The following is a 23,985-nucleotide window of genomic DNA, read 5'->3' as shown; positions in this document are numbered from 1 at the left end:
TATTTTTAAACTCAGCTTAAAGATGTTAACAGTGATGATAAAAACAACAACAACAGTATTAACACATACGGAGCTCTGTGCTACACACTCAGCTAAGAGCTTCATATACATCATTTCATTCTCACATCAACTTTAGCAGATCACTACCAGTGTTCCCCCTGTATTCTAGATAAGGGGCCAAGGCTTAGAAAGAGGAAATAACTTGCCCAAGATCACACAGTTGTTAAGCAGCAGAGCTGGGATTAGAACTCAGGACTGGCTGGGGCGCCTGGGTGGCGCAGTCGGTTAAGACTCCGACTTCAGCCAGGTCACGATCTCGCGGTCCGTGAGTTCGAGCCCCGCGTCAGGCTCTGGGCTGATGGCTCGGAGCCTGGAGCCTGTTTCCGATTCTGTGTCTCCCTCTCTCTCTGCCCCTCTCCCGTTCATGCTTTGTCTCTCTCTGTCCCAAAAATAAATAAAAAACGTTGAAAAAAAAATTTTTTTAAAAGAACTCAGGACTGGCTGACTCCAAATCTTGAGCTCTTATTGAACTCTTCCATGTTTGCCTCTTAATTAGAGCTGAAGTCATAGATGCAAACTTGTATAAAACTTTAAAATGTAGGAGGTCTCCTATACTAGAGATACCATGTTGTGGATAGTTCTGTCATACACAGAAGTGTGTTATTACCCACTCTTTCAGTATGGATTCTAATCAACTTTAATTTCTCTATTTTAGTCTAGCTGATGCCTGAAAAATTACAATAAGTAAAGAAGTTGCGGGAGAGATGAGGTAATTGTCTTCAAATTGGTTTGTGGGTTCCTGGCAAACAATGAGTAACAAGCTACTGGACTGTCTGTGTGCTGAGGAAGTACGGGGGTTGGTTAAATTCCCTCAGAATGGTTCAACTCCTTTACAATTGACCAGATGGCACAGTCATTTCTTCAAAAACAAACAAAAAGCCCCAAACAAACAAGAAGAAAAATGACTTTTTAAGTCTGCCTTGGGCTGCATAGTCAAGATATGAGGCAACTTCAAATCTGGATTCCATTACCTTAAACAAAATAAATACCAATTTTTAAATATTTATAAACACAACTAATACGATTATGTTAAAAACAACTACATTCATCTTTATTTAAATGAGAACTGCCAATATTACAGCTGCTACATATAAAGGTGCTGGCAGAAGATTTCGTTTCTGTTAGATGTTGCTTCAGGTAAGAGGGACATGGAAAAGCCCACTGTCACATTATTTTAATATTTTAAAAAGAAACTTGTTAACTTGCAGATGTACTGTCTACTTGGACTGAATGGAAGATCATTTATAGGTTACTATAAATATCAAGAGTCATAAAAGAAATGCAAGTTGATAATTTAGGCTTTAGATAATCTGCTGTTATTTAAACTAGGGGGAGTAAAGCAAATGACCATATATATATATACACACACACACACACACACACACACACACACACACACACACACTTTCAGGTAGAGCTGGCATAATTTAAGATCACTAAATTATGCAGACTGGCGACGATGCTTTATTAATCTTTCAAAATGATAAGCAGTTGTTACCGGTTCTATAGCACTTCAGGTTTCTAAAAAAAAAGAGGCAGGTATAGGTATAGATTCCATTTATCATGTATTCTGGGTAGCCTCTCATAGAATTTAGGTTTTTAAATATGTATATGCATAAGTGGTATATATAATATACACACGTGTATTTATCAGTCACATGTGCTGAGAATGCAGACTGACATGAGGGACAATGAATTTCACAGCATTTCTTCTTCTAATTTGATTTTATAATATATGAAAGGATATCCCTCAGGAACAGAGAAAGAGAACACTATTACCACCCTTTGAGTATGTGGACATGTTCTTTGCTTAACGGTGACATGTGCAGAATCAGGTTAATGCTGACAACTCCCTGGGAGCAGTTTATTCATTACAGCATATTAAACGATCTGTGTCACAGATGTAAAGATATTAAAATATCACTTTTGGAGGAAATCCTGTATTAAGTTTCTCAGAAGACCATGTCTCTGCTAATAGACTAGATAATAATTTTATTATTTTAAAATTGAAGGACGTCTGGTGCCAGGCAAAGTTGTAATAAGCTCACTTCAACGTAACTCTCATGCTGCTTACAATAAAAAACTCGAGAGAGAAAATACAAAAAACAAAAGGCCTGAGGGCTCTAAAAAGCAAACAAGAACAATGTAGACTGGGGAGGAGAGTTGAACTTGCAGATAGGACTGCTACGGTCGTGTTTCTCAATTTGTTTTGTTTTTCCTCTTTTCTCTCACAACTTTGACTTGAAAGTGAGTCTTGGGTTGTGGTGCACAGTGATGGCAAGAACAGTCAAACATCCTTATGTCTGGGAATTAAGGCCTCTGTGATTTCAAGAGTGTAGGAAAAACCTGCTGTCTTTTATACTTCTTTTTTGTCTCCTGGTTTTGCCCCAAGGGTGGCTACAGTGTGTGTGTACGTGGGGGATGGGGGCAGGTCCTGTAGTGGCTGTGCTGTGTTAGCAGCGTCAAAGCATTTAAGACTTTAGCAGGTATTATAACTATGTTTCATGAGGTAAGGTAAACGTGCTTAAAATGAGTGGAGATATAGAAGTTCTCAGAAGAGAAACAGAAACTATAGAAAAGAACCAAATAAAAATTTTAGAACCGGAAAATTCAATAGAAATTATCTAATATGAAGAACAGAGAAGAAAAAAGAAAATAGGAAAAAACAAACAAAAAAAAGAATGGAGTCTCAGGGATCTGTGGAATAATATAAAAAGTTTAATGCTGGTGTCCAAAAAAGATTGGTGCAGAAAAACATTTAAAGAAATAATAGCTTAAAAGTTCCCGAATTTAGTTTTAGAAAGCATACAGTTACAGAGTTAAGGAGGCCAGAAAACCTCAAACAGGATAAATTCAAAGAAATCAAGCCCAGACACATTATAATCAACCTATAGAAAACCAAATATCAAGAAAAAAATCTTGAAAGCACCTAGAGAAAATCAACACGTTACATATACAGAAACAATGACTGTGATTACCATGGATTTCTCATCAGAAAGCACAGAGGGAAGAAAACAGTGGAACAATATGTCTAAAGAACCCACTGGAAAAAACCATTAGAAGTAATGAAGTCAGTAACATTTCAAGATAAAAAAAATATATAAAAATGTGTATGTGTTATGTTTCTATACACTAAAAATGAAAGCAGCAAAAGAGAAATCAAGAAAACAATCTCATTTACAAATGCATACAAAAGAATAAAGTACCCAGGAATAAATTTAACCAAGGAGGTAAAAGACCTGTATATCGTAAACTATAAGACACTGATGAAAAAAACTGAAGATGATGCAAATAAATGGAAAGATATTCCATGCTCACAGACTGGATGGATTAATATTATTAAAATTCCATAATCCCCAAAGCAATCTGCAGATTCAATGCAATTCCTATCAAAATTCCAATGACATTTTCAGAGAACAAATAATCCTCAAATTTGTATGGGACTACAAAAGACCCCGAACAGCCAAAGCAATCCAGAAAGGAGAACAAAGCCAGAAGTATCAGGGTCCCTGATTTCAAACTATGCTACAAAACTACAGTAATGAAAACAGTATGGCATTTGCATAAAAACAGGCACATAGATCAATGGAATAGAATAAAAACCCCACACATATATGTTCAAGTAACGTTCAACAAAGGAGGCAAGAATATACAATCGGGAAATGATAGTCTTTTTAGTAAATTGTGTTGGAAAAATTGGATAGCTACGTGCAAAAGAATGAAACTAAACCACTATCTTACACCATGTAAAAATCAACAAAACAGAGTAGACTTCCATGTAAGACCTGATATTATTAAATTCCTGGAAGAAAACATAGGCGGTAAGCTCCTTGATATCAGTCTTAGTGATGTCTTTTTTGATCTGACTCCAGAAACAAGTGAAACAAGAACAAAAATAAACAAAGGCCTAACTACATCAAGCTAGAAAGTTTCTGCACAATGAAGGAAATCATCAACAAACTAAAAAAACAACCTACTGAATGGGAGAAGACATTTGTCAATGATATGTCCAATCAGGGGTTAATAGCCAAAATACATAAAAACTCTTATAATTTCACAAAAAAGCAAATAATCTTTTTATGATATGGGCAGAGGATCTGAATAGACATTTTCCTAAGAGGACATACAGATGGCCAACAGGCATATGAAAAGATCCTCACCATCACTAATCATCGGGGTAATGAAAATCAAAACCACAATGAGATATCACTTCACACCGTGGGAATGGTTATTATCAAAAAGACAAGAAATGACTAGTGTTAGTGGTGATGTGGAGAAAAGGGAACCTTTGTCCACTGTTAGTGGGAATGTAAATTGGTGCAGCCACTATGGAAAACAGCATGAAGGTTCTCAAAAAGTTAGAGCTACCATTTGGGGCATCTGGGTGGTTCATGATCTCATGCTTTCTAAGTTCAAGCCCCATGTCGGGCTCTGCACTGACAGCATGGAGCCTGCTTGGGATTCTCTCTCTCTGCTCCCTCCCCCAACTCACGCTCTCTCTCTCTCTCTCAAAATATATAAATAAACTTTTAAAAAAAGTTAGAGCTACCATATATATACACACACCCCACCCACACACTGGAATACTATTCAGCCATTAAAATGAATGAAATCTTGCTACTTGTGACAACATGGATAGACCTGGAGGGCTATTACGCAAAGTGAAATAAATCAAGCAGAGAAAGACAAATATCATATAATTTTACTTATATGTGGGATCTAAAAAACAAAACAAAACAAAATAAAACCTAGACTCATAGATACAGAGAATAGTCTGGCAGCTGCAGAGGGCAGGGAGGTTGGGAGGGCCCTAATGGGTGAAGGAAATTAAGAAGTACAAACTTCCAGTTATACAATAAATTAAGAAATAGGGATATAATATACAGCGTGGGGAATATATTCAACAAAACTGGATTAACTTTGTAAGGTGACAGATGGTAACGACTTACTATGGTGACCATTTCACAATGTAAACAAATGTCAAATCACTATGTTTTTATACCTGAAACTAATACTGTATGCCAATTATATCTCAATAAATAGAGTATAAATATGGCAGAAAGATGTAATATGTTATCTCTTTCATTTTTAACTTATGATGGCTTTAACTTTTCCTGGATCTTTCTTAGAAAGTTAGCTTCATGATCACACCCCTTTTTATCCTTCCAATCAAGACACTGCAATGACTCTTTCACTTTAGAATCCAGAAATGAAACCAGCCACCTCAACTTTTCTCCTCCCCCTGAATGTTAACATTATAGGCATTCTTATCTTTCTCTTTTTTCTTACCCACATGATTACAGGGCTTCAAAAGAATCCTGAACATGGAACAGAACAGTCTTTCCTTTAGGATGGAAAAGTGCTACAACAAGTGTTCCTAGCTTACTAAATTGATAATGGGACTTGTACAGTTCACTCAAATGGACCAACTTAAAACAGAAATTCCCTGGATCAGCTTTAAAAAATAACTTCATTAATATTTAATAAAATTTATGCATTTAAAACACTGAATAAACGAATTAGTGCTCCACTAGAGTGTCAAAAGAAAATCTGCATCTTTAAGACAAGTCAGAATACATTTTATTCTTATAGGGTACTCACAGAAGTAACTCCCTGAGGCCAAAGCAGTATAAATATTTTTAGAAAGGTGAGTATGGGAAGATGAATTCCAAATTAGAGAATAATGAAACTTTAGAACTGGAATGGACCTTGTTAGTATCTATTATAATCACCACATTTTACAAATAAGAAAACAGAAACTCGAGAAAGTAAATTGCCTGGTTAAGATCACCCTGCTAATTACCGGCAAAGCTAATATTAAATTCCTGGTTCCCAGTTTGGTAATCTTTTTGCTGTATAATCATAATAGCTAAAGCAGTAGAAGTGAACATTTATTCGGGCCTACTAGCTGCTTGACTCAATGTTAAGTACTTTCATGAATTACCTATTTTCAGTTTTACAACTGCCCTATAGATAGGTATACATCTTGTAAATAACAGAGCTAGAATTAAAACTTAGGTTTGTCATAATACCAAGAGAGGCAGTACTGTGTAGTCATATCACGACACATTTAACATACAAAAATCCACCAGTTAAAACATTACAGAGGGAACCATTTGCATATCCTGGCCTGGACAATGAAGGCTGACAGAGAATTGTGGATTCACGTCTTTCTCTTTATGCCAGGGATCCACTGAGAGACCAGACTTAACAAGTCCAATAAATCTTGTTTTGAATTTTAGTTCTGCTTATTGCTATGTCTGTAATCGTGGACAAGTTACTTAACTTCTGCACACTTTAGTTTCCTCTTCTTTAAGACGGGATTATATATAGCATTTCATATAGAGTTGTTACAAGGATTAAATGAGAAAATACATTTAAAGAAATTAGTACACTGGCACAGAATGAACATCCAATAAATGCTAGTTGCTTCTTTTTAATTTTTTTAGCTATCATATTTTAACTACTTACTTTCTGATAAAATTCATTAAAAAAATTTTTTTTAACGTTTATTTATTTTTGAGAGAGACAGAGACAGAATGCGAGTGGGTTAGGGGCAGAGAGACAGGGAGACACAGAATCTGAAGCAGGCTCCAGGTTCCGAGCTGTCAGCACAGAGCCCAACGCAGGGCTCGAACTCATGGGCTGTGAGATCATGACTTGAGCTGAAGTCAGATGCTTAACTGACTGAGCCACCCAGGCGCCCCATGATAAAATTCATTTTTAAGAAATGTGATAATTTATATTGATAATTCTTTTTTGGGGTAATGTAAATGTCCAAGTAGACACATTTTGTGTAAAGAAAGGCATCTACAAGAATATTATGCAAAGGATGCTCCTTAGAAGGTATGTAAACCTTTTTCCTCCCACATAGGACCCCCCCTGTAGTGAACTGGCCCATCATCTTCACTCTAAGCTTCATCTACAGAATTTGGGTTCCATGTTGGTCTACATACAAGGATTTTTAATTTTTTTTTTAAATTCTTAACATTATTTTTAAGATTTTATTTTTAAGCAATCTCTAAACCTGGCATAGGGCTCAAACTCACAACCCTGAGATCCAGAGTCACATGCTCCACTGACTAAGCCAGCCAGGCACCCCCAAGGAGTTTTTTAAACAAAAAATACTTTATTATTTCAACCTAAGAACTGATTATAATTCAAATGCACAGCTTTGATATGAGCCCTGATAATTTCACTGAACTCAGTAAAGTATCTCGTAGTAGAGGCCACTGAAGCTACCAGCCTATAAGCAACTATGGCTGAAAGAACTTAAGGAGTGCCTTGGAATTAAGACTTATTTTCCCATTCCTGCACATAGTTTTGGCCAATGCTAAGCAGACTCCCAAACAGGTATCAGGTATAAAGGCATGAGTCCTTGAATCACATGAGACATCAATCACAGTACCATTCCCATCTTCAGTGCCCCTGATGGACCTATTGTATTTCCTATTGTATTATGCACTCAGTAAATGAGAACGTGTTTGAGGAAGGGACGTAGTGGTTACTGGCAAATGCTTAAAAACTGGCTCTCAGAGCAGGAGAGCTGACTGACAGCATTTGCCCATCTATGTGGCTAAATATTCTCACCATCGCCGATTTAAACTACCAGTGGTTTAACAACTATCTTTCAAAGTTCCTAAAAACTTAACGATTGGCTCTTGCAAGCCAGTCTGAGCTAGTTCCAGCAGCACATCAATGGACAGAAGGCTAGGATGCAGTCTAGGAGGTAACCCTAGGTTGTTCTTCCTTAGTAACTGGCTAGTTACCCTTTTCCAAAGTAGAGGACTTGTACTACACTTGAGCAAGAGCCAAGGGCTCCTCTGACCCTACTTCCTTGGCCTGAAATGAATCCTAATCCTCACACCTGCCATCTACTCTCCAGGAGCCTGCTGTGTAAAATGGTTCTCCTTTATGCTAAGAACAAACCAGCTTGACTTCCAGATTGGACAAATTCTCCAAATGCCTCACTGCTGGCTTCCATCTGCTAGATGGGACCACCTGATAGCAATAAAAATGCCTGATTTATACCTGAGCTTGCTAGGACCTTCTTCCAGTACTGAATCTTAGATGGCCAGCTACCCCTTCCAGTTCTACAGCCAAATCTCCGATTCTACCTCAACACAGGGAAAAAGTCTCTATACTCTGACCCCGTTTCCATTAGCCCTTGTTACTATCAGCGATTATGTTTTAAATCCAAACCCCTGATCACTTCCTACTCTTAAAAGGCAACAAGCTTCAGAAGTTCAATATAATTATTATAATGTAGGAGGATGCTCTCTGGTTATAAGAAAGGTATGGATGGAGAAACAAGAGCCAACTGGCAAATACCACTAATAAATGTGTTTCTTATACACGTACAAATATCTTTAAATGATCTTACCTTACTCATAAACTTTCTCAAATACATTTAATATAATGCAGTTACAGCAAGATGATTAGATCAAAAGAATACCAAAACAATAAACTTCATTTTCTAAGGTTTTTTTTTTTCTTTCATCCAATGGACTTTCTGTTTACAACAGCCCCTTTTCCTCTTGTTTTGTTTTCAACCTGAACAGCTGCATTAATATGGAAAGCATACCCAGGGGCCATTAATATGAAAAAAAGCTTTACTTCCCAATCACTGGAAATTCTTAAGCATTTCTATAGGCCAGAAAGAACCCCTGTTTCGTTCAGCTCTTGAAAAAAGAAATGAATATTCAGAGGCACAGTAAGAACACTGGGGCTAAACCTTGATACATTTCAAACATTTACTTAAACATGATTCAGCTGTGGGACGTGAACTTTACATATTTACATATTCCGCAGAGAAAAGGAGTCTCATCTGGTCTGCCAGCTGTTTTCTGTTTGATCAAGCTTGATACCTTGGGAATAAAACTCACTATGTAGTAGTAGTAGTTATTAGCACTCCAGTAAAGCTGAAGACTCTTACCTGTACATTTGTAATCAGAGGCTACCCCTTTGAGCACAGCGTCAAAAATGGACATTTCCACTCTCTGCTTTCTGTGGTGACAACTTAGAAGCAAGGAAGGCTGGGACACAATAAAGTACAAAAAAGGTTCCAGCTGCAAGTCACCGGCGCCTCTTCGTCCAGGCTGCCGAACGATAGTTATACCAAGTGCCTGTCTAGCAGATGACCTCGTGGATGCATGAAGGCTTTCGAGAGAGATGACCCCTATTTTCTTCCCCGAAGGAAAAGATACGCTGCTGCTCAAGAGATCTGCTGCTGTTACGGTAGAAATACATGGCTGGCTGGGCTTAGCAACATCTGAATCAACTTCTGGGAGATTTAATGAACTCTTGCCTGGTTTTTCATCATCCTTATGTTCTTGGGATTTTGATTTGGGTATGGCTGTACAGGAATAGGTCATTAGTGAGATTCTACTTGCGGTAATAAATACGTCAAAGGGAATAAAATTGAGATTTTTTACAATTGATGACTGGCGTGAGGGACGGGCGATGCGATGCTGACTGGTACCGCTGTGCTGCTCTATTTGTACTATTCTGATCTTAACGCTGTCACTGCCAATTCCACTATCCTGAGCACCACTGTACCGAGATGAGGTTTCAGCCACGTTTCCATCAAACGTATCCATTTTTTTCTGTTCTTGCTTAGAGATCTGTAAGGAAAAATAAAATATTTTAAACTAGTTACATCCCAAGTGTTATTATATAAAGGACGTTATATAAATATGTTGTTAAAATGGCTCTAGTATTACCTATATCAGAGTAATCCTAAAAATCAAGTAACCATTCAAAAAATTATTCATATTAAAATGCTGAGGAAATACTTGAGAAAAAGCATCAAATGTGCATTTCTATTATTAACATACACCTTTGAGTATATTTTGAGTCAGACTTCCTGTCTCTGGACTGATACTAACAGTAGTATGGATTTAAAAATGCCTCTTTAAAGAATATATTAGTCTTCTTGACAGTGATTTTTTTTCAAGTAGTGTAATAAACTCGTATTTCCAAATCATGATTACTATCGGTTGAAATTCTATTTTAGGTAGAAGTAGCTTATACTGTTTACCCTTGTCATTACAGAATTAATTTATAAGTTTTTGGATAGGAGGAAAGAGAGGGAAAAGTCAGCAGTCTTAAATTATGAAGGAAAAGAAAAGTAAAATAAAGTGTATTTTATTAAAAATGAAGTTCATTTTTCTCTACAATAGGACTTGAGCCAAGAGTATATATAAGTGATGAAGCAAAATACAAGTAAGTAAAGCCCCTGAAGGTGGATTCTTCTTTTGTGCACTAAAGGCTACTTATTCTCAAAAATTTCCATCCACCACTCCCTGTGTGGAGAACAAAGGACAATTTGGTGTTAGCGGCAGTTCCCATCACTGTGGCAGCACAGCACCGAGATCTCTAGTTTGCTCCTCTGCTCCCCTTTCTTAGGTCCTGCCAACCATCAGTTTGTGAGATGCTACTCGAGACCTAGATGTTTCATTTGCTTTTTTATCCAAGTAACACAGATTCATTAAAGAAGCCATGGACAATCTGAGGAAAAACCCAAATCCTCCCGACTATCACTTATCACCAAACATGACCAATGGTAATATTTTAGTGTACTTCCTTTCAGTATTTTTTTCTCCACCTGTACAAAGGTCCCCCCTGCCTTCGGTCCCCTTATGGTTATGATCATACCATAGAGACAAAGTATATCCCAGTTTTTAAAAATGCTAATATACTCTTCATAAATGCTGTTTTAAAAGGCTGCATAATATTTCATTTAGTGTTAGGAACATTTGTTCAACCATTTTCATATCATTGAACATTTCAGGTTAAAAAAAATTTTTTTAATGTTTATTTATTTTTGAGAGAGACAGAGACAGAATGCAAGTGGGTTAGGGGCAGAGAGAGAGGGAGACACAGAATCCAAAGCAGGCTCCAGGCTCTGAGCTGTCAGCACAGAGCCTGATGCGGGGCTCGAACTCACAAGCTGTGAGATCATGACCTGAGCCGAAGTCAGAGGCTAGACCGACTGAGCCACCCAGGTGCCCCAGAACATTCCAGTTTTTAATTTTTGTCAATAAACATGTGTGGAAAAACACTTAGTATTTCCTTAGAAAAGGCTCTTAAAAGTGGAATTACTAGGTAAATGGTATAAAAAAGTTTAAGGTTACTGAATATTGTCAACACCCTTCCAAAAAGGCTAAATTAATTTATATTAGCACCAGCAATGGAAAAATACTCCCCAATGTACTGGGTATTGCTTATCATTTCTTAGGCTTCTTTAATTTAATTGATAAATATAGTATCTTTTTTCCACATGGTACAAATTATTATGAGTTGCTTATGAAAATGTTGAAGGCTGTTAACTAATTCAAGACAGTGATGTAAGAGTCACTAGAATTTTATTTTATTTTTTTCATTAGAATTTTAAAAATATTTCTTGCAAGTTGATTTTAAAATAGCTGAAGGAGACATATTGTTATCAAAGTCCAACAAGAACTATCTGAAGCAAAAACAACTTAACCCTGTTTTTTTTTTAATTTTCTTTTAACGTTTATTTATTTTTGAGACAGAGAGAGACAGAGCATGAATGGGGGAGGGGCAGAGAGAGAGGGAGACACAGAATCGGAAGCAGGCTCCAGGCTCTGAGCCATCAGCCCAGAGCCCAACGCGGGGCTCGAACTCACAGACTGCGAGATCGTGACCTGAGCTGAAGTCGGACGCTTAACCGACTGAGCCACCCAGGCGCCCCTTAACCCTGTTCTTTGAAGATACCATATACTCTTAAACCATTCTATCTGTGTGGTGCTCTTTCCTGCCTGGAGAGCCCCTTCTGAGCTCCTGGTAGCTGGCAAATATTTAGCTATCCACCAAGACTCAGAACAAATGACACTTGTCTGAGAATTATTCTCTCATTCTTTTTCTGCTTGGTGATCCTAGCACTTTACACATACTTCGATTTCTTCTCCTAAAATGTTCTGTGGTGGCAGTATTAGATAGTGTTAAAATATTTATAGGCTTTAGAGGCAGATGGCTGTGGGGTCAAGTCCAATACCTTCTGACTGTAGGATTCTGGACAAGGTACAAATCTCTTTAAGGCTACATAACCTCATCTGTAAAATAGGGATATTAAATTTGACCTCAAAGGGTTTGAAGATTCAATGAGCTAATTTGCCTACAGAGGTCAGCATAGTGTCTGGTATACAGTAAGCACCTAATAATGGGCAGCTGCCGTATGCCTGTCTCTTTTACCAGGTAAAGGACTGTTGGAGGGACTCGGCCATGTCACTTGGCTTCTACCTATCACTAGGGATTAGTGCAGAGCCTGACATACTGAAGAGAAGATCCAGAAATGTTTGAGGATATGTTAGTTTCTGACAGAATAAGAAATGAAAAAAATTGCTCTGCAGACTAGAAATACATGATTGTTAGTATATAAACACGTGGACACAGACCTCCCCATATACTGCTCTCTTTAAGGTCTTTCCAAATATATTCATGGGCTCTTTCCTGATCTGCACTCTACCTTGTGAGCTGACCATACTTCGCACAATCCTCACAGTCTCTGCTGGGTCCTCAACCTCACGCTGGGGACATTCACATCCAACCAACAAAGTTGCTGCAGCACTAAATGAGTTAATGTGTTCAACACACACAGCAGCATGCAATTAAGGATAAGTTAAAAAAAAGAAGTCCCCTTCTTTGCGAAGACTTCCTCAACCCTACTAGATGGTGCCAGTCTTACCAGCTTTTGCAATTTTGTAACAAACTAATATTATCTTAGCACTTTTCACACTGTGTTCTGTCTCAGAGCAATTCAATGTAAGCCACTGAAAATAAAAAAAATAAGATACCACTCACTGAGTACGTTTGTTATTTGCCAAATGTTAGCACACACATACATTTTCTATACCAAGTGTTATAACCCTTTGAAGGAGTACTGTTATCCCCATTTCACAGCTGAGGAACCTGAGGCTTAAAGGGATTGATCAATAGATGTAAGGTCAGATATTAGGCAATGGGTAAGAGGGAACGCCATTCGTATTCCTAGTACACATGATATTCCTTGTAACATAGTAGAGCTTAACAATTGTGTGCTGACTAAATAAACAAAGGAGCATATTTAACATAAAAATTCAGTAAAATAAAGAGCAAGGCAATTACCAAATGATAACTTAATTTTAAAGCTTTTAGTTATCCCTATTATAAAAATTTCAAATATACACCAGATCCATTACCAACTAGGAATTCTCAAATAATATGTGAAAAAAGTAGTCTAGGACTTAGTGCCCACGTTTTGAGGCATCACAAACTAAATATCTGTATACAACGTAATAAAGAAATAATAAAGAATCCCTTTAGGCTGAGTTCCGTGGAACACCCAAATCCAGAAGTCAACTATTTTTATTCTCTCAGTCAGGAAAGGCGAACACAGTTAACTACATGAGACTACTTTCTATGAATAGAGCATTACATTTTCTGATTTACAGATTTGTTATTTAAAGTCTAGTCTCTCCTTCCTTAAAGTAAATTAAGTGTTCCCCAACAGTGTTAACATGACAAAATAAACCTCCCATAGGTAAAGATATTTAGTGTTCAGCCCTATTACGTGTTGAGATTGCCACATTAGGCTCTAGTGAATGTCAGGTAGCCTGATCTTGAGATATAAATAATCAGCAAGGGCAGGATGGCAGCTATCAGCTTGGGTCATGCAGGTTACTGAACAGAAGTCAGACGGTAACTAATTCTAGTCACTACTGAGCAGAATGGAATTTGAACCAATGACCCAGAGATGAAAGACTCTGACTCTCACTGGGAAAAAAAAAAAAAGTACAACTTTCTCAGTACTAGGAAACTAAATTCTTAAAACTGGGTTAAAAGCCAAGATTTCCTCCATTTTTCTAAGTTTCCACACTATTTGTAGCAATGAAATAAATAAGCTGATGATTTTTGAGACATATTTAAAAATCCATTGGTTTGTCACCAGTTCACTGCAGATTTATCTATTATACTAAAGAGTATCTGGCCTGCTCTTGAGAAGTTTTATAATTAATTATGTGTGCTAAGCCCTAAACTTGGGCATCAATTTACTATTCCTTTGTGGAAAGAGAAAAGTTCACCATGTAATAACTCTGAAAATAACTTTTGCTTTATTATTGTCTGAGGGGACTAATAATTTAAGTTGTCAAAAAACAGCAATATCTGCTTGCTGTTAGTGAATGCAGCAGCAACATGGATCTCTGGGCAGTGCTGTTACATCAGCTCTCCCACTCTTTACCTAACTCATTTAAAATGGACAATAAAAGTTTTCTTTAATTAGCTACTGGTGTGCATTAACATGATCATGATTAAACCATAAAAACCAACTGTACATTACTCTGGTCCCCTCTTCCATGTGTTTTGAATTATTCTGTTTGAAAATGTACTTTGCGTCCCTTTTAAAAGTTCGACCTTCTGCTTTCAGAGAATTAAATGCATATTACTGTAGTGAAGAAGATAATGTTTCAGACCTCCAGGCATATATTAAACACACTGGCAGCACTTGAGACAAAATGCTTTACTTATTAGATACTTCCTATTCTAAACAGTGTCATCAAAGGCTAAAAACAAAATCCATATAAAAGCTGCACAATGCTTCCACACAGAACCCGTGCCAAAATCCCTGTACTTTCCAACTAATGAGGAAAGGATGTGTACTCTTAACATATGAATGTAAGATTTTCCAAGCATTCACTTTAGGAAACTGGGCTATTGATTCCATATGGGTTATGTTAAATGAAACTGTATTGGTAAAATAACCTTTAAGATATCTGGCATGATAACTATAATTAAACAATATTTAAAAGACTAAAACAAAAGGGAATTTGGTTCCACAATGGCTAATTAAAATAAAATGAAAAAACACAGCCATGCCATCTATCAAGATAAATTGTTATTGTTTAAGAACTATTTAAATACTGTTAAAATATACTTTTAGATAAAATCTGAAAGAGCTGGAAAAATATTTGTGGCTGAAAAATGGATAGTTTGGTGAAGTAAAAAGTATAGGACTCTGAAATTTTATGCGGAGATAACAGCTTTAAAGCTTTGAGCACAACCAGATGGTACTTAAATCAGAGGAATTCTACGGTTTCACTATCAATGGGTTTCAATACGAGAAGATTTTCGATAGCTAGGAAAACACATCAAGTTGATAGTTTACTTCTTAGATCATTTCAGCGCATTTTCGCATCCTTTCCCAGCTGGCGGTGGCACACACCCTAGCCACCCAGGGAAAGGTGCTGAAAGCTGTACTGGGAGCTGGCGAGCTGGAGCCAATTCCTTCTTTTAATGCATGGAGATAGGTAAGTTTACTAGCTCACCCTGGAGTCTGGCGAGAGCCACAGTATCTCAGGAGCAGGGGCTAAAACCATACTTGAGTATGTGACAATACCAAAGAATGTGTTAAAATAATTTCAAATGACATTAATTAGATGTTCTTCAGTAGCATTTGGGAGCACAGAAAGATAAGCTTGACTGACTGAAACTTCTGGTTTGGCCATATCAACGTTTTTATGGGCACATTCAAAAGTCAGCCTCATTAATAAAAATGCTTCAAATAAATGGATATTTACATTGTTAAAGAAAAATATGTAGAAACCAACCTCTTGAGAATTAGCAAGATCTCAAACAAATACATTTTGTGCTCTGATGGATGACCAAAAAAAAGGGCAATTCAGCATCTATTCCAATGCTTTGTCATTTTAAGGAAACCTTCTTAACTATACACCAAGCACAGATATATCTACGTATTTTCCCACCTTCCTATTGTAATTATGGTTCTGTAACAGCAATGCAGAAGTAATATTTCCACCACGCGACAGTCATACTTTAACCTTCATCAGAATATCTTTTGCCGATCGGAAGATCATTTTTCACATCTTATAAATTATGAAAAATCAAGTGTGAAACCACAAAACCAAAGTGACAATCACTATCTGTATATCACTGTGACATTTACTCTGATTTTACTATCCCTGCTAAAATGTAGTAGTGTCTTCAAAGAAGTAAAGATCTTACACAAAATCAAATACAATACAAAATCAGTTACAGTATTTTAATGGCTTCACATACTGGAATTACAAAGAAGAATTTTTACAAGCTTGAGAAAATTATGTGCCTCACTGTCTAAACATTTGCAAACATACTCTTCTAGCTGCATCTTTTAGAAGTTTGGTTTTTGGGATGGGGTGGGGTACTGCTGCTGGGAGAAGGTCGTTGTATACTTTTAACCCCAAAACAGCCTACTTTGGAAGTTTTACATAAATAGCAAATTGTCGTAACTATTGGCAATACTTAATTTCTGCTGGATGAATTAATTTAATCAAGAAAACAAAGTTTATCTTTAAGTCTCAAATTTTCAGTGATGTCGGCATTGTACTTAATAAACTTGTTATCACTTTATGCATGAATTACCATAAGAGCTCAGTGACGTGCTAGGTAAAATTTAAGCACATGAAATTAACTAAAACATTATAAAGAATAAATTACCTTCTTTATGAAACATCAACTGTCACCAATCCATGTTATTTTTAACTTAAAAACCAAACTTGAACAAGCACTGGGTACTACAGGTACACAGTGTTAGAAAAGAAGGGCTTTTTAGATTTTATTTCTCTAAGCCAAATGTTATACCAGATTTCACATAATATAATTGTTCCCAGTTGGACGGCAAAAAAAAAGTTTTCACAATACTGCAGTAATTATGCAAAAGAGCAGAACTAATGACACCCATCACTGCTTAACAAATAGAATGGTAAAGAGTACTACAGTTTCAAGTTTTCCCTTTCATGAAGTTACTTTTCCGGCTCTTTGAAGTAACAGTATGAGGCCACTACAGCCTGCTAAGTGTCAGTTCACATATTCACATTTCAAGACCAGGGCTAAATGCAACAAAAGCAGCATGGTGATAGTACAGGCAAGGTTGTGTTTTACTATATAGTCCATGTTTGGTCTATTGTTCTAATTAAAGTTGTAAAGTACAAAAACGGACCAGTTCTAAGTGCCAAACGAACTATATAGGACCTTGGTTATTATCAGTGTGTTTCAATATGGTAAGCCAAACAAACAAACAAACAAACAAACAAACAGTCTACACACCAACCTCTCCACACAAGTTCAAATCATACTTCTTGAGATTTTATCTGCAGTGTTGACCTTTAGACTTTTGTGTCTGTCCTTTTTATACATATACGACTTCATAGCATAAACTTATTTTCAGGAGCTTCTAAATTCATGAAAAAAATTAGTCCCAGGTGAAACTTTGCATACAAGGCCTTAACTGAGAAACAGTTCTCATTCTCTCTCCCTCTCTCTCTCTCTCTGTCTGTCACATATAAAATTAGAACAGGTTGGTCCTTTTTGTTCAAGGAGACTAGATCTAGTTGATTTATACTAACTTCTGAACTTAGGTTTGACTTGTTTGCTTTTTGTAATGATTCAGTTTTTAAAAAATAAAACTTAACACATTGTGGGAACTTGGATCTTTATCAAAACAGATGCCTCTACGTTAGAAAAAACACCCTGCTTTGAAATGACCACGATGTTAATTCTTAAAAAGTGGCTACTGTGTGTACCAGGTAACTACCTCTCATACTGATGAAATCCAAGGTTCATACCACTAATGTCAATGTGGAAACCATTTTGTCTCATGGCTGCTTAAAGATTTTCAATAGGATTAAATCAGCTGCAAGTCCTTATTATATCAGGGTTTACAATTGTGTCTGAGCTGGAGTCTGTTTCTCATAGAATTTTATTCAGAGACGGACTTAGATTGGCTCCTTAGAGCTAGTCTGATTTTACTAGAAACAACTGTATCACATCAGCCACTCTCATAAACTTGCCGTAAGATTGAATCAGCCCTGACCCTGAAGCAGATGAAAGTTTACCGAGCCTATGCATTCTCTGTAAGAGTCACAGAAAAGTTTGCATGTAGTTTCTGCAGAAGGGCAGAAGTAGAATATGCTTATGAACTCTTCCAGTGGTCCTTGGCCTTGCAACTCTGAACCTGATAAGAGTTCTGATAAGAAAATTATAGGTGAACTTGGTGAAATTTCTATTGATAAAAATACATACAAACTCTTGATTATTTTATCCTTCAAATCGCATAGAGTCCTTTAAGGAAACTACGAAGGGTTTATGGAAGTGATGCCAGAGCATGCTCTTAAAACTAATCTTCCCCTCATTTTCAGTACAACTTAAAAACAATGAACAGGGTTTAAGTATATCCATAATTAACTTTATCCAATAGCTGGTTTTCATTGCCAAACAGAAAATAGTTGACAAAAATATTGAGCTGATTTTCATTATCATATATTCTATTTATTAAATCTAAACAAATCTGGTTCGGTTAACTGTAGATTCTCTTCAAAGTAAACCTGAATCTCAGTAGTCTCCACCACTTAGCTGATTTTATTGAAATCCATCAAGACATAGAATAGAGGTTCACTTACTAACTTTTATTGGCTACCCTTTAACTTCATGATAGCAGATCAAATCCAAACTGAACTAAAGCTACAGATTGATTCTGTTTGTCCTATGTTATCAATACCTTAATGATGCAATGGACAATGGACTTGAAATGCAAAATGGTCAAGATGTTAGAGAAAAACGTTTGCTTATGCCCTGCAGCCAATTCTTCTTTTCCATTAGAAGAACTTTGTTCTGTGCTGCTACTCCATAAAAATCATCACTAGAATGACCTTCCACACAAACTGCTTTGATCATAACCTCTCCTTTTAATCCCTAGAAATTTGAAGTATTCTCTAAACCAAGTAAATACTGTATTCCTAACAATAGTTGGGGTCAGCTGGCCCTACACCATCAGTTAATTTTCACATCCTTATATGTCCTAAGTAATATTTGCTGTTCTAAGAAAACAACTTACTGTATATTAATGAAGGTAATCCAACATATATCTTAAGGATATTCTTGACCATGTGGAACTGTCTGCATAAAAGTTTAGAAGTTAAAAAAAGAAAATGTTAGATTACCTCCTCCCAAATATCAAGCATCAACTCTACAAACATTAAAGTAGGAAGCAAGTCTGGAAACTCAGGAGAAAACTTTCTCAAAAAGCTTTTAAATTTTTCATAAATTTTAATCATAGCAGCTATAAGAGTACTAACTGATCTTATCACAATGTCTCTCGTTAATACTAAATTTCAGAAAATCATATTCATAACAGCTTACCAAATTAGCATCATTAAAGAGGAGTGTTCTTAGTATTTAAAATTTGTATCTCTCTAAACTACTTAAAGAATAAAGATTCTATTTTTTTAATGATATTTATAAGGTAATGTTATTCAGTCAAGTACGGTTAATGTTTGGACTTTAGCTATAATAATTTTATTGTGATAAAATACTTCCTTAACTTCTTGAAGATGGAGCAAATGTCAAAATTATTAAGCAAAATGTGTAAAAAGTATTTCACATTTATTCATTCATTCAACAAATTTTTACTGAGCATATACTATGTTCCAGACACTACTAGGGATATAGCAGAAACAAAGTCCTTGCCTTCATGGAGTTTACATCCTAGTGGGGAAATCAGATCATAAAATTTTACGCAACACACACACACACACACACACACACACACACACACACCTGTTTTTTGCTGACGGACTGGATTGCTGGATATTATGAGAGAAAGACAGGAGACAAAAGTGATTTGAATTTTTTGGCCTGAGCAATTACAAGAACGGAAAAAGAGGATTCTCCAGGTAATGCAAGTAGCTTCCCAAACTATGTGTTATGCTAATGCTTTAACAATCCATCTTCCAAACTTTGCCTATTTCCCCAAGAGTCATAAATGACCACAGTGATCCTCACCACCATACCCAAAGTCCCAAAGGACTCTCTAGTTTAATTATGATGGCTTCCTAGTTCTTCTAGCAAACCAAACCCCAGTCAGCTGAGAACCATGCAAGGGAGGGCTATTATTAGAGATGGTTTTCTGGGGATGAGCTTAGACCTCATTCTGCACAAACACTTGGGAGGACAAAATAGTGGGAGTCATGTCACATCCCCAGAAAATCAAAACGAGATGCAGAATATTTTTTGGGAGGAATTTGGCCTTGGAACAGCTAAGACTGAGAATATTAGTGAGTTGAGTTGGAGAAAGGAAGGAGAGAGGGCTGGACTCTTACAAGACCTTCCTATTTCTAACTGCTTTTGAGCATTTCAACTTGTATGTCCCATTATAAACATTATGCATCTAAAAGATCACCATAGGTCTAGGTCTAAGAGGGCGGTGGCATCTGGGTACTGGGTTTCTGGGCTGGTAGGATGGTCCTGGGCACAGCTCACATATGGAAAGTCCTCACCTACTTCTTAGTGCTCCCTGGCATAGGAGTGAGCATGCTCAGTGTCTTCCTGAATTTGCATCACAGAGAGCACAAGAGACCTGAGTTTGTCACCCACCTCCATCTCCATACCAGGTCCAAGTCCTTTCCCTGGGAAGATGGTAATTATACTCACTACCAGAACTCTCACGTGAATCCACTTCTGACTGACTATGAATATGAATAAAGAGAACTTGGACCACTACCCAGTGTGGACCACAGCACTGGTATGGTTATACACATAGACCAGAAAAGTATATGGGACCTTAAGCTCACCTTCCTTCTTTTTTTTTTCCCCCTTTGTCATTTTTTTTTTCAATATATGAAATTTATTGTCAAATTGATTTCCATACAACATCCAGTGCTCATCGCAAAAGGTGCCCTCCTCAATACCCATCACCCACCCTCCCCCCCCTCCCTCCCACCCCCCATCAACCCTCAGTTTGTTCTCAGTTTTTAAGAGTCTCTTATGCTTTGGCTCTCTCCCACTCTAACCTCTTTTTTATTTTCCTTCCCCTCCCCCATGGGCTCCTGTTAAATTTCTCAGAATCCACATAAGAGCGAAAACATATGGTATCTGTCTTTCTCTGTATGGCTTATTTCACTTAGCATCACACTCTCCAGTTCCAACCACGTTGCTACAAAAGGCCATATTTCATTCTTTCTCATTGCCACGTAGTACTCCATTGTGTATATAAACCACAATTTCTGTATCCATTCATCAGTTGATGGACATTTAGGCTCTTTTCATAGTTTGGCTATTGTTGAAAGTGCTGCTATAAACATTGGGGTACAAGTGCCCCTATGCATCAGCATAGGGGAGTGCTGTATCCCTTGGGTAAATTCCTAGCAGTGCTATTGCTGGGTCATAGGGCAGATGTATTTTTAATTTTCTGAGGAACCTCCACACTGTTTTCCAGAGTGGCTGCACCAGTTTACATTCCCACCAGCAGTGCAAGAGCGTTCCCGTTTCTCCACATCTTTCCTTACTTGTTTCAACTGTTGACCAGTATACTGATCTTCCATTCCTTTGCTTATGGCAGGAGATAGCTTAAATAAATAGATTGGCAAAAAATAAAATTGAAATAAATAAATAAAACATTACCATATCATTCTAAACTACCTTTTCCCTAAAATATCACCTTTATAAGTTAACTTCTTTTTTGTTCCTTCCCAAAGCTCAAATATTATATACACCTTTCGGTTCCCTACCAAGTACTGCTGGTCATTCCTTCATTTCAGTAATTACTCTTGCTGTTTTTCCTTTGTATTTTTTATTCTTACTGGCCCTTCCCAGTTTCCCCACTGGCTAATTATCTGAGTTCCTTAATTAGTTTCTTTCACTGGTCTTTCTCTTTCCTAACCTATCCCATATAGTACTGCCAGATTACTCTTCTCAAAACAGTTTAAATATTTACTTACAAACACTTGTCCCACTAGAATGTAAGGTTATTGAAAACAGACTTTTTGAGCGTCTATAATTCTACTTTATCACCAACACCCAAAATAGTGGTTGGTACACAGTAGGCATTCCATAAATATTTAATGTATGAATTAAGAAAAAAAAAACCTGAAGTGAATAATTTGCAAAGTGCTTATTTAGGTCCCTGGGTGAAAAAGGAGACACAAGGATCAGTTAAATTGGAGCCTGCCTTCTAGGTTAGAGATACTTTACTAAAGATGCTTTTAGAACAGGTCTGTTCCAAGACTGAAAGAAACCAGGATTTGGACTTGTTCAAATGGCAGTAAGAGCACTGAGGCTGAAGGAACCACATAAATAAAAAAGGGACATTTCCCTGATAAGGAGCGACATTGAACATCTTTTCATGTGCCTGTTGGCCATCCAGATGTCTTCTTTAGAGAAGTGTCTATTCATGTTTTCTGCCCATTTCTTCACTGGGTTATTTGTTTTTTGGGTGTGGAGTTTGGTGAGCTCTTTATAGATTTTGGATACTAGCCCTTTGTCCGATATGTCATTTGCAAATATCTTTTCCCATTCCGTTGGTTGCCTTTTAGTTTTGTTGGTTGTTTCCTTTGCTGTGCAGAAGCTTTTTATCTTCATAAGGTCCCAGTAATTCACTTTTGCTTTTAATTCCCTTGCCTTTGGGGATGTGCCGAGTAAGAGATTGCTACGGCTGAGGTCAGAGAGGTCTTTTCCTGCTTTCTCCTCTAGGGTTTTGATGGTTTCCTGTTTCACATTCAGGTCCTTTATCCATTTTGAGTTTATTTTTGTGAATGGTGTGAGAAAGTGGTCTAGTTTCAACCTTGTACATGTTGCTGTCCAGCTCTCCCAGCACCATTTGTTAAAGAGACTGTCTTTTTTCCACTGGATGTTCTTTCCTGCTTTGTCAAAGATGAGTTGGCCATACGTTTGTGGGTCTAGTTCTGGGGTTTCTATTCTATTCTATTGGTCTATGTGTCTGTTTTTGTGCCAATACCATGCTGTCTTGATGATTACAGCTTTGTAGTAGAGGCTAAAGTCTGGGATTGTGATGTCTCCTGCTTTTCTTCAAAATTACTTTGGCTATTCGGGGCCTTTTGTGGTTCCATATGAATTTTAGGATGGCTTGTTCTAGTTTCGAGAAGAATGCTGGTGCAATTTTGATTGGGATTGCATTGAATGTGTAGATAGCTTTGGGTAGTATTGACATTTTGACCACACTCAGATATCACCTCACGCCAGTCAGAGTGGCCAAAATGAACAAATCAGGAGACTATAGATGCTGGAGAGGATGTGGAGAAACAGGAACCCTCTTGCACTGTTGGTGGGAATGCAAATTGGTGCAGCCGCTCTGGAAAGCAGTGTGGAGGTTCCTCAGAAAATTAAAAATAGACCTACCCTATGACCCAGCAATAGCACTGCTAGGAATTTACCCAAGGGATACAGGAGTGCTGATGCATAGGGGCACTTGTACCCCAATGTTTATAGCAGCACTCTCAACAATAGCCAAATTATGGAAAGAGCCTAAATGTCCATCAACTGATGAGTGGATAAAGAAATTGTGGTTTATATACACAATGGAATACTACGTGGCAATGAGAAAGAATGAAATATGGCCTTTTGTAGCAACGTGGATGGAACTGGAGAGTGTGATGCTAAGTGAAATAAGCCATACAGAGAAAGACAGATACCATATGGTTTCACTCTTGTGTGGATCCTGAGAAACTTAACAGAAACCCATGGGGGAGGGGAAGGAAAAAAAAAAAAAAGAGGTTAGAGTGGGAGAGAGCCTAAGCATAAGAGACTGTGAAAAACTGAGAACTGAGGGTTGATGGGGGGATGGGAGGGAGGGTGGGTGGGTGGGTGATGGGTATTGAGGAGGGCACCTTTCGGGATGAGCACTGGGTGTTGTATGGAAACCAATTTGACAATAAATTTCATATATTAATAGTGAAAAAAAATAAAAAAAAATAAAAAAGGGACAAAAGACAGAAAAGAGAGTGGGTAAGTGTATGGCAAAGGAAACACCCCATCTGGCTCAAACAAGAGAGGTATTGATGGGAAGGGCGGAAGATGAGGCTGGAAAGGCAGGAAAAGCAAGATTCTAGGTGGCAGTTAAGGAAACTGAATTCTTAG

General features: G+C 37.3%; 1 protein-coding gene across 6 annotated transcripts in view; it reads right to left on the bottom strand.

Moving 5' to 3' along the window:
• Positions 1 to 23,985, bottom strand: part of VPS13B (vacuolar protein sorting 13 homolog B) — an 805,543-nt gene that overhangs the window by 201,537 nt on the left and 580,021 nt on the right. For all 6 annotated transcript variants that reach the window (XM_058699592.1, XM_058699588.1, XM_058699591.1 and 3 more), the window contains one exon: positions 8,996 to 9,683. In XM_058699592.1, coding sequence (XP_058555575.1) covers positions 8,996 to 9,683 — 688 coding nt within the window. The remainder of the gene's footprint in view (positions 1 to 8,995; positions 9,684 to 23,985) is intronic.

This window comes from Neofelis nebulosa, chromosome 14, assembly GCF_028018385.1.
Source record: "Neofelis nebulosa isolate mNeoNeb1 chromosome 14, mNeoNeb1.pri, whole genome shotgun sequence".
NCBI lineage: Eukaryota > Metazoa > Chordata > Mammalia > Carnivora > Felidae > Neofelis > Neofelis nebulosa.
This window is presented reverse-complemented; position numbering and strand designations above follow the sequence as displayed.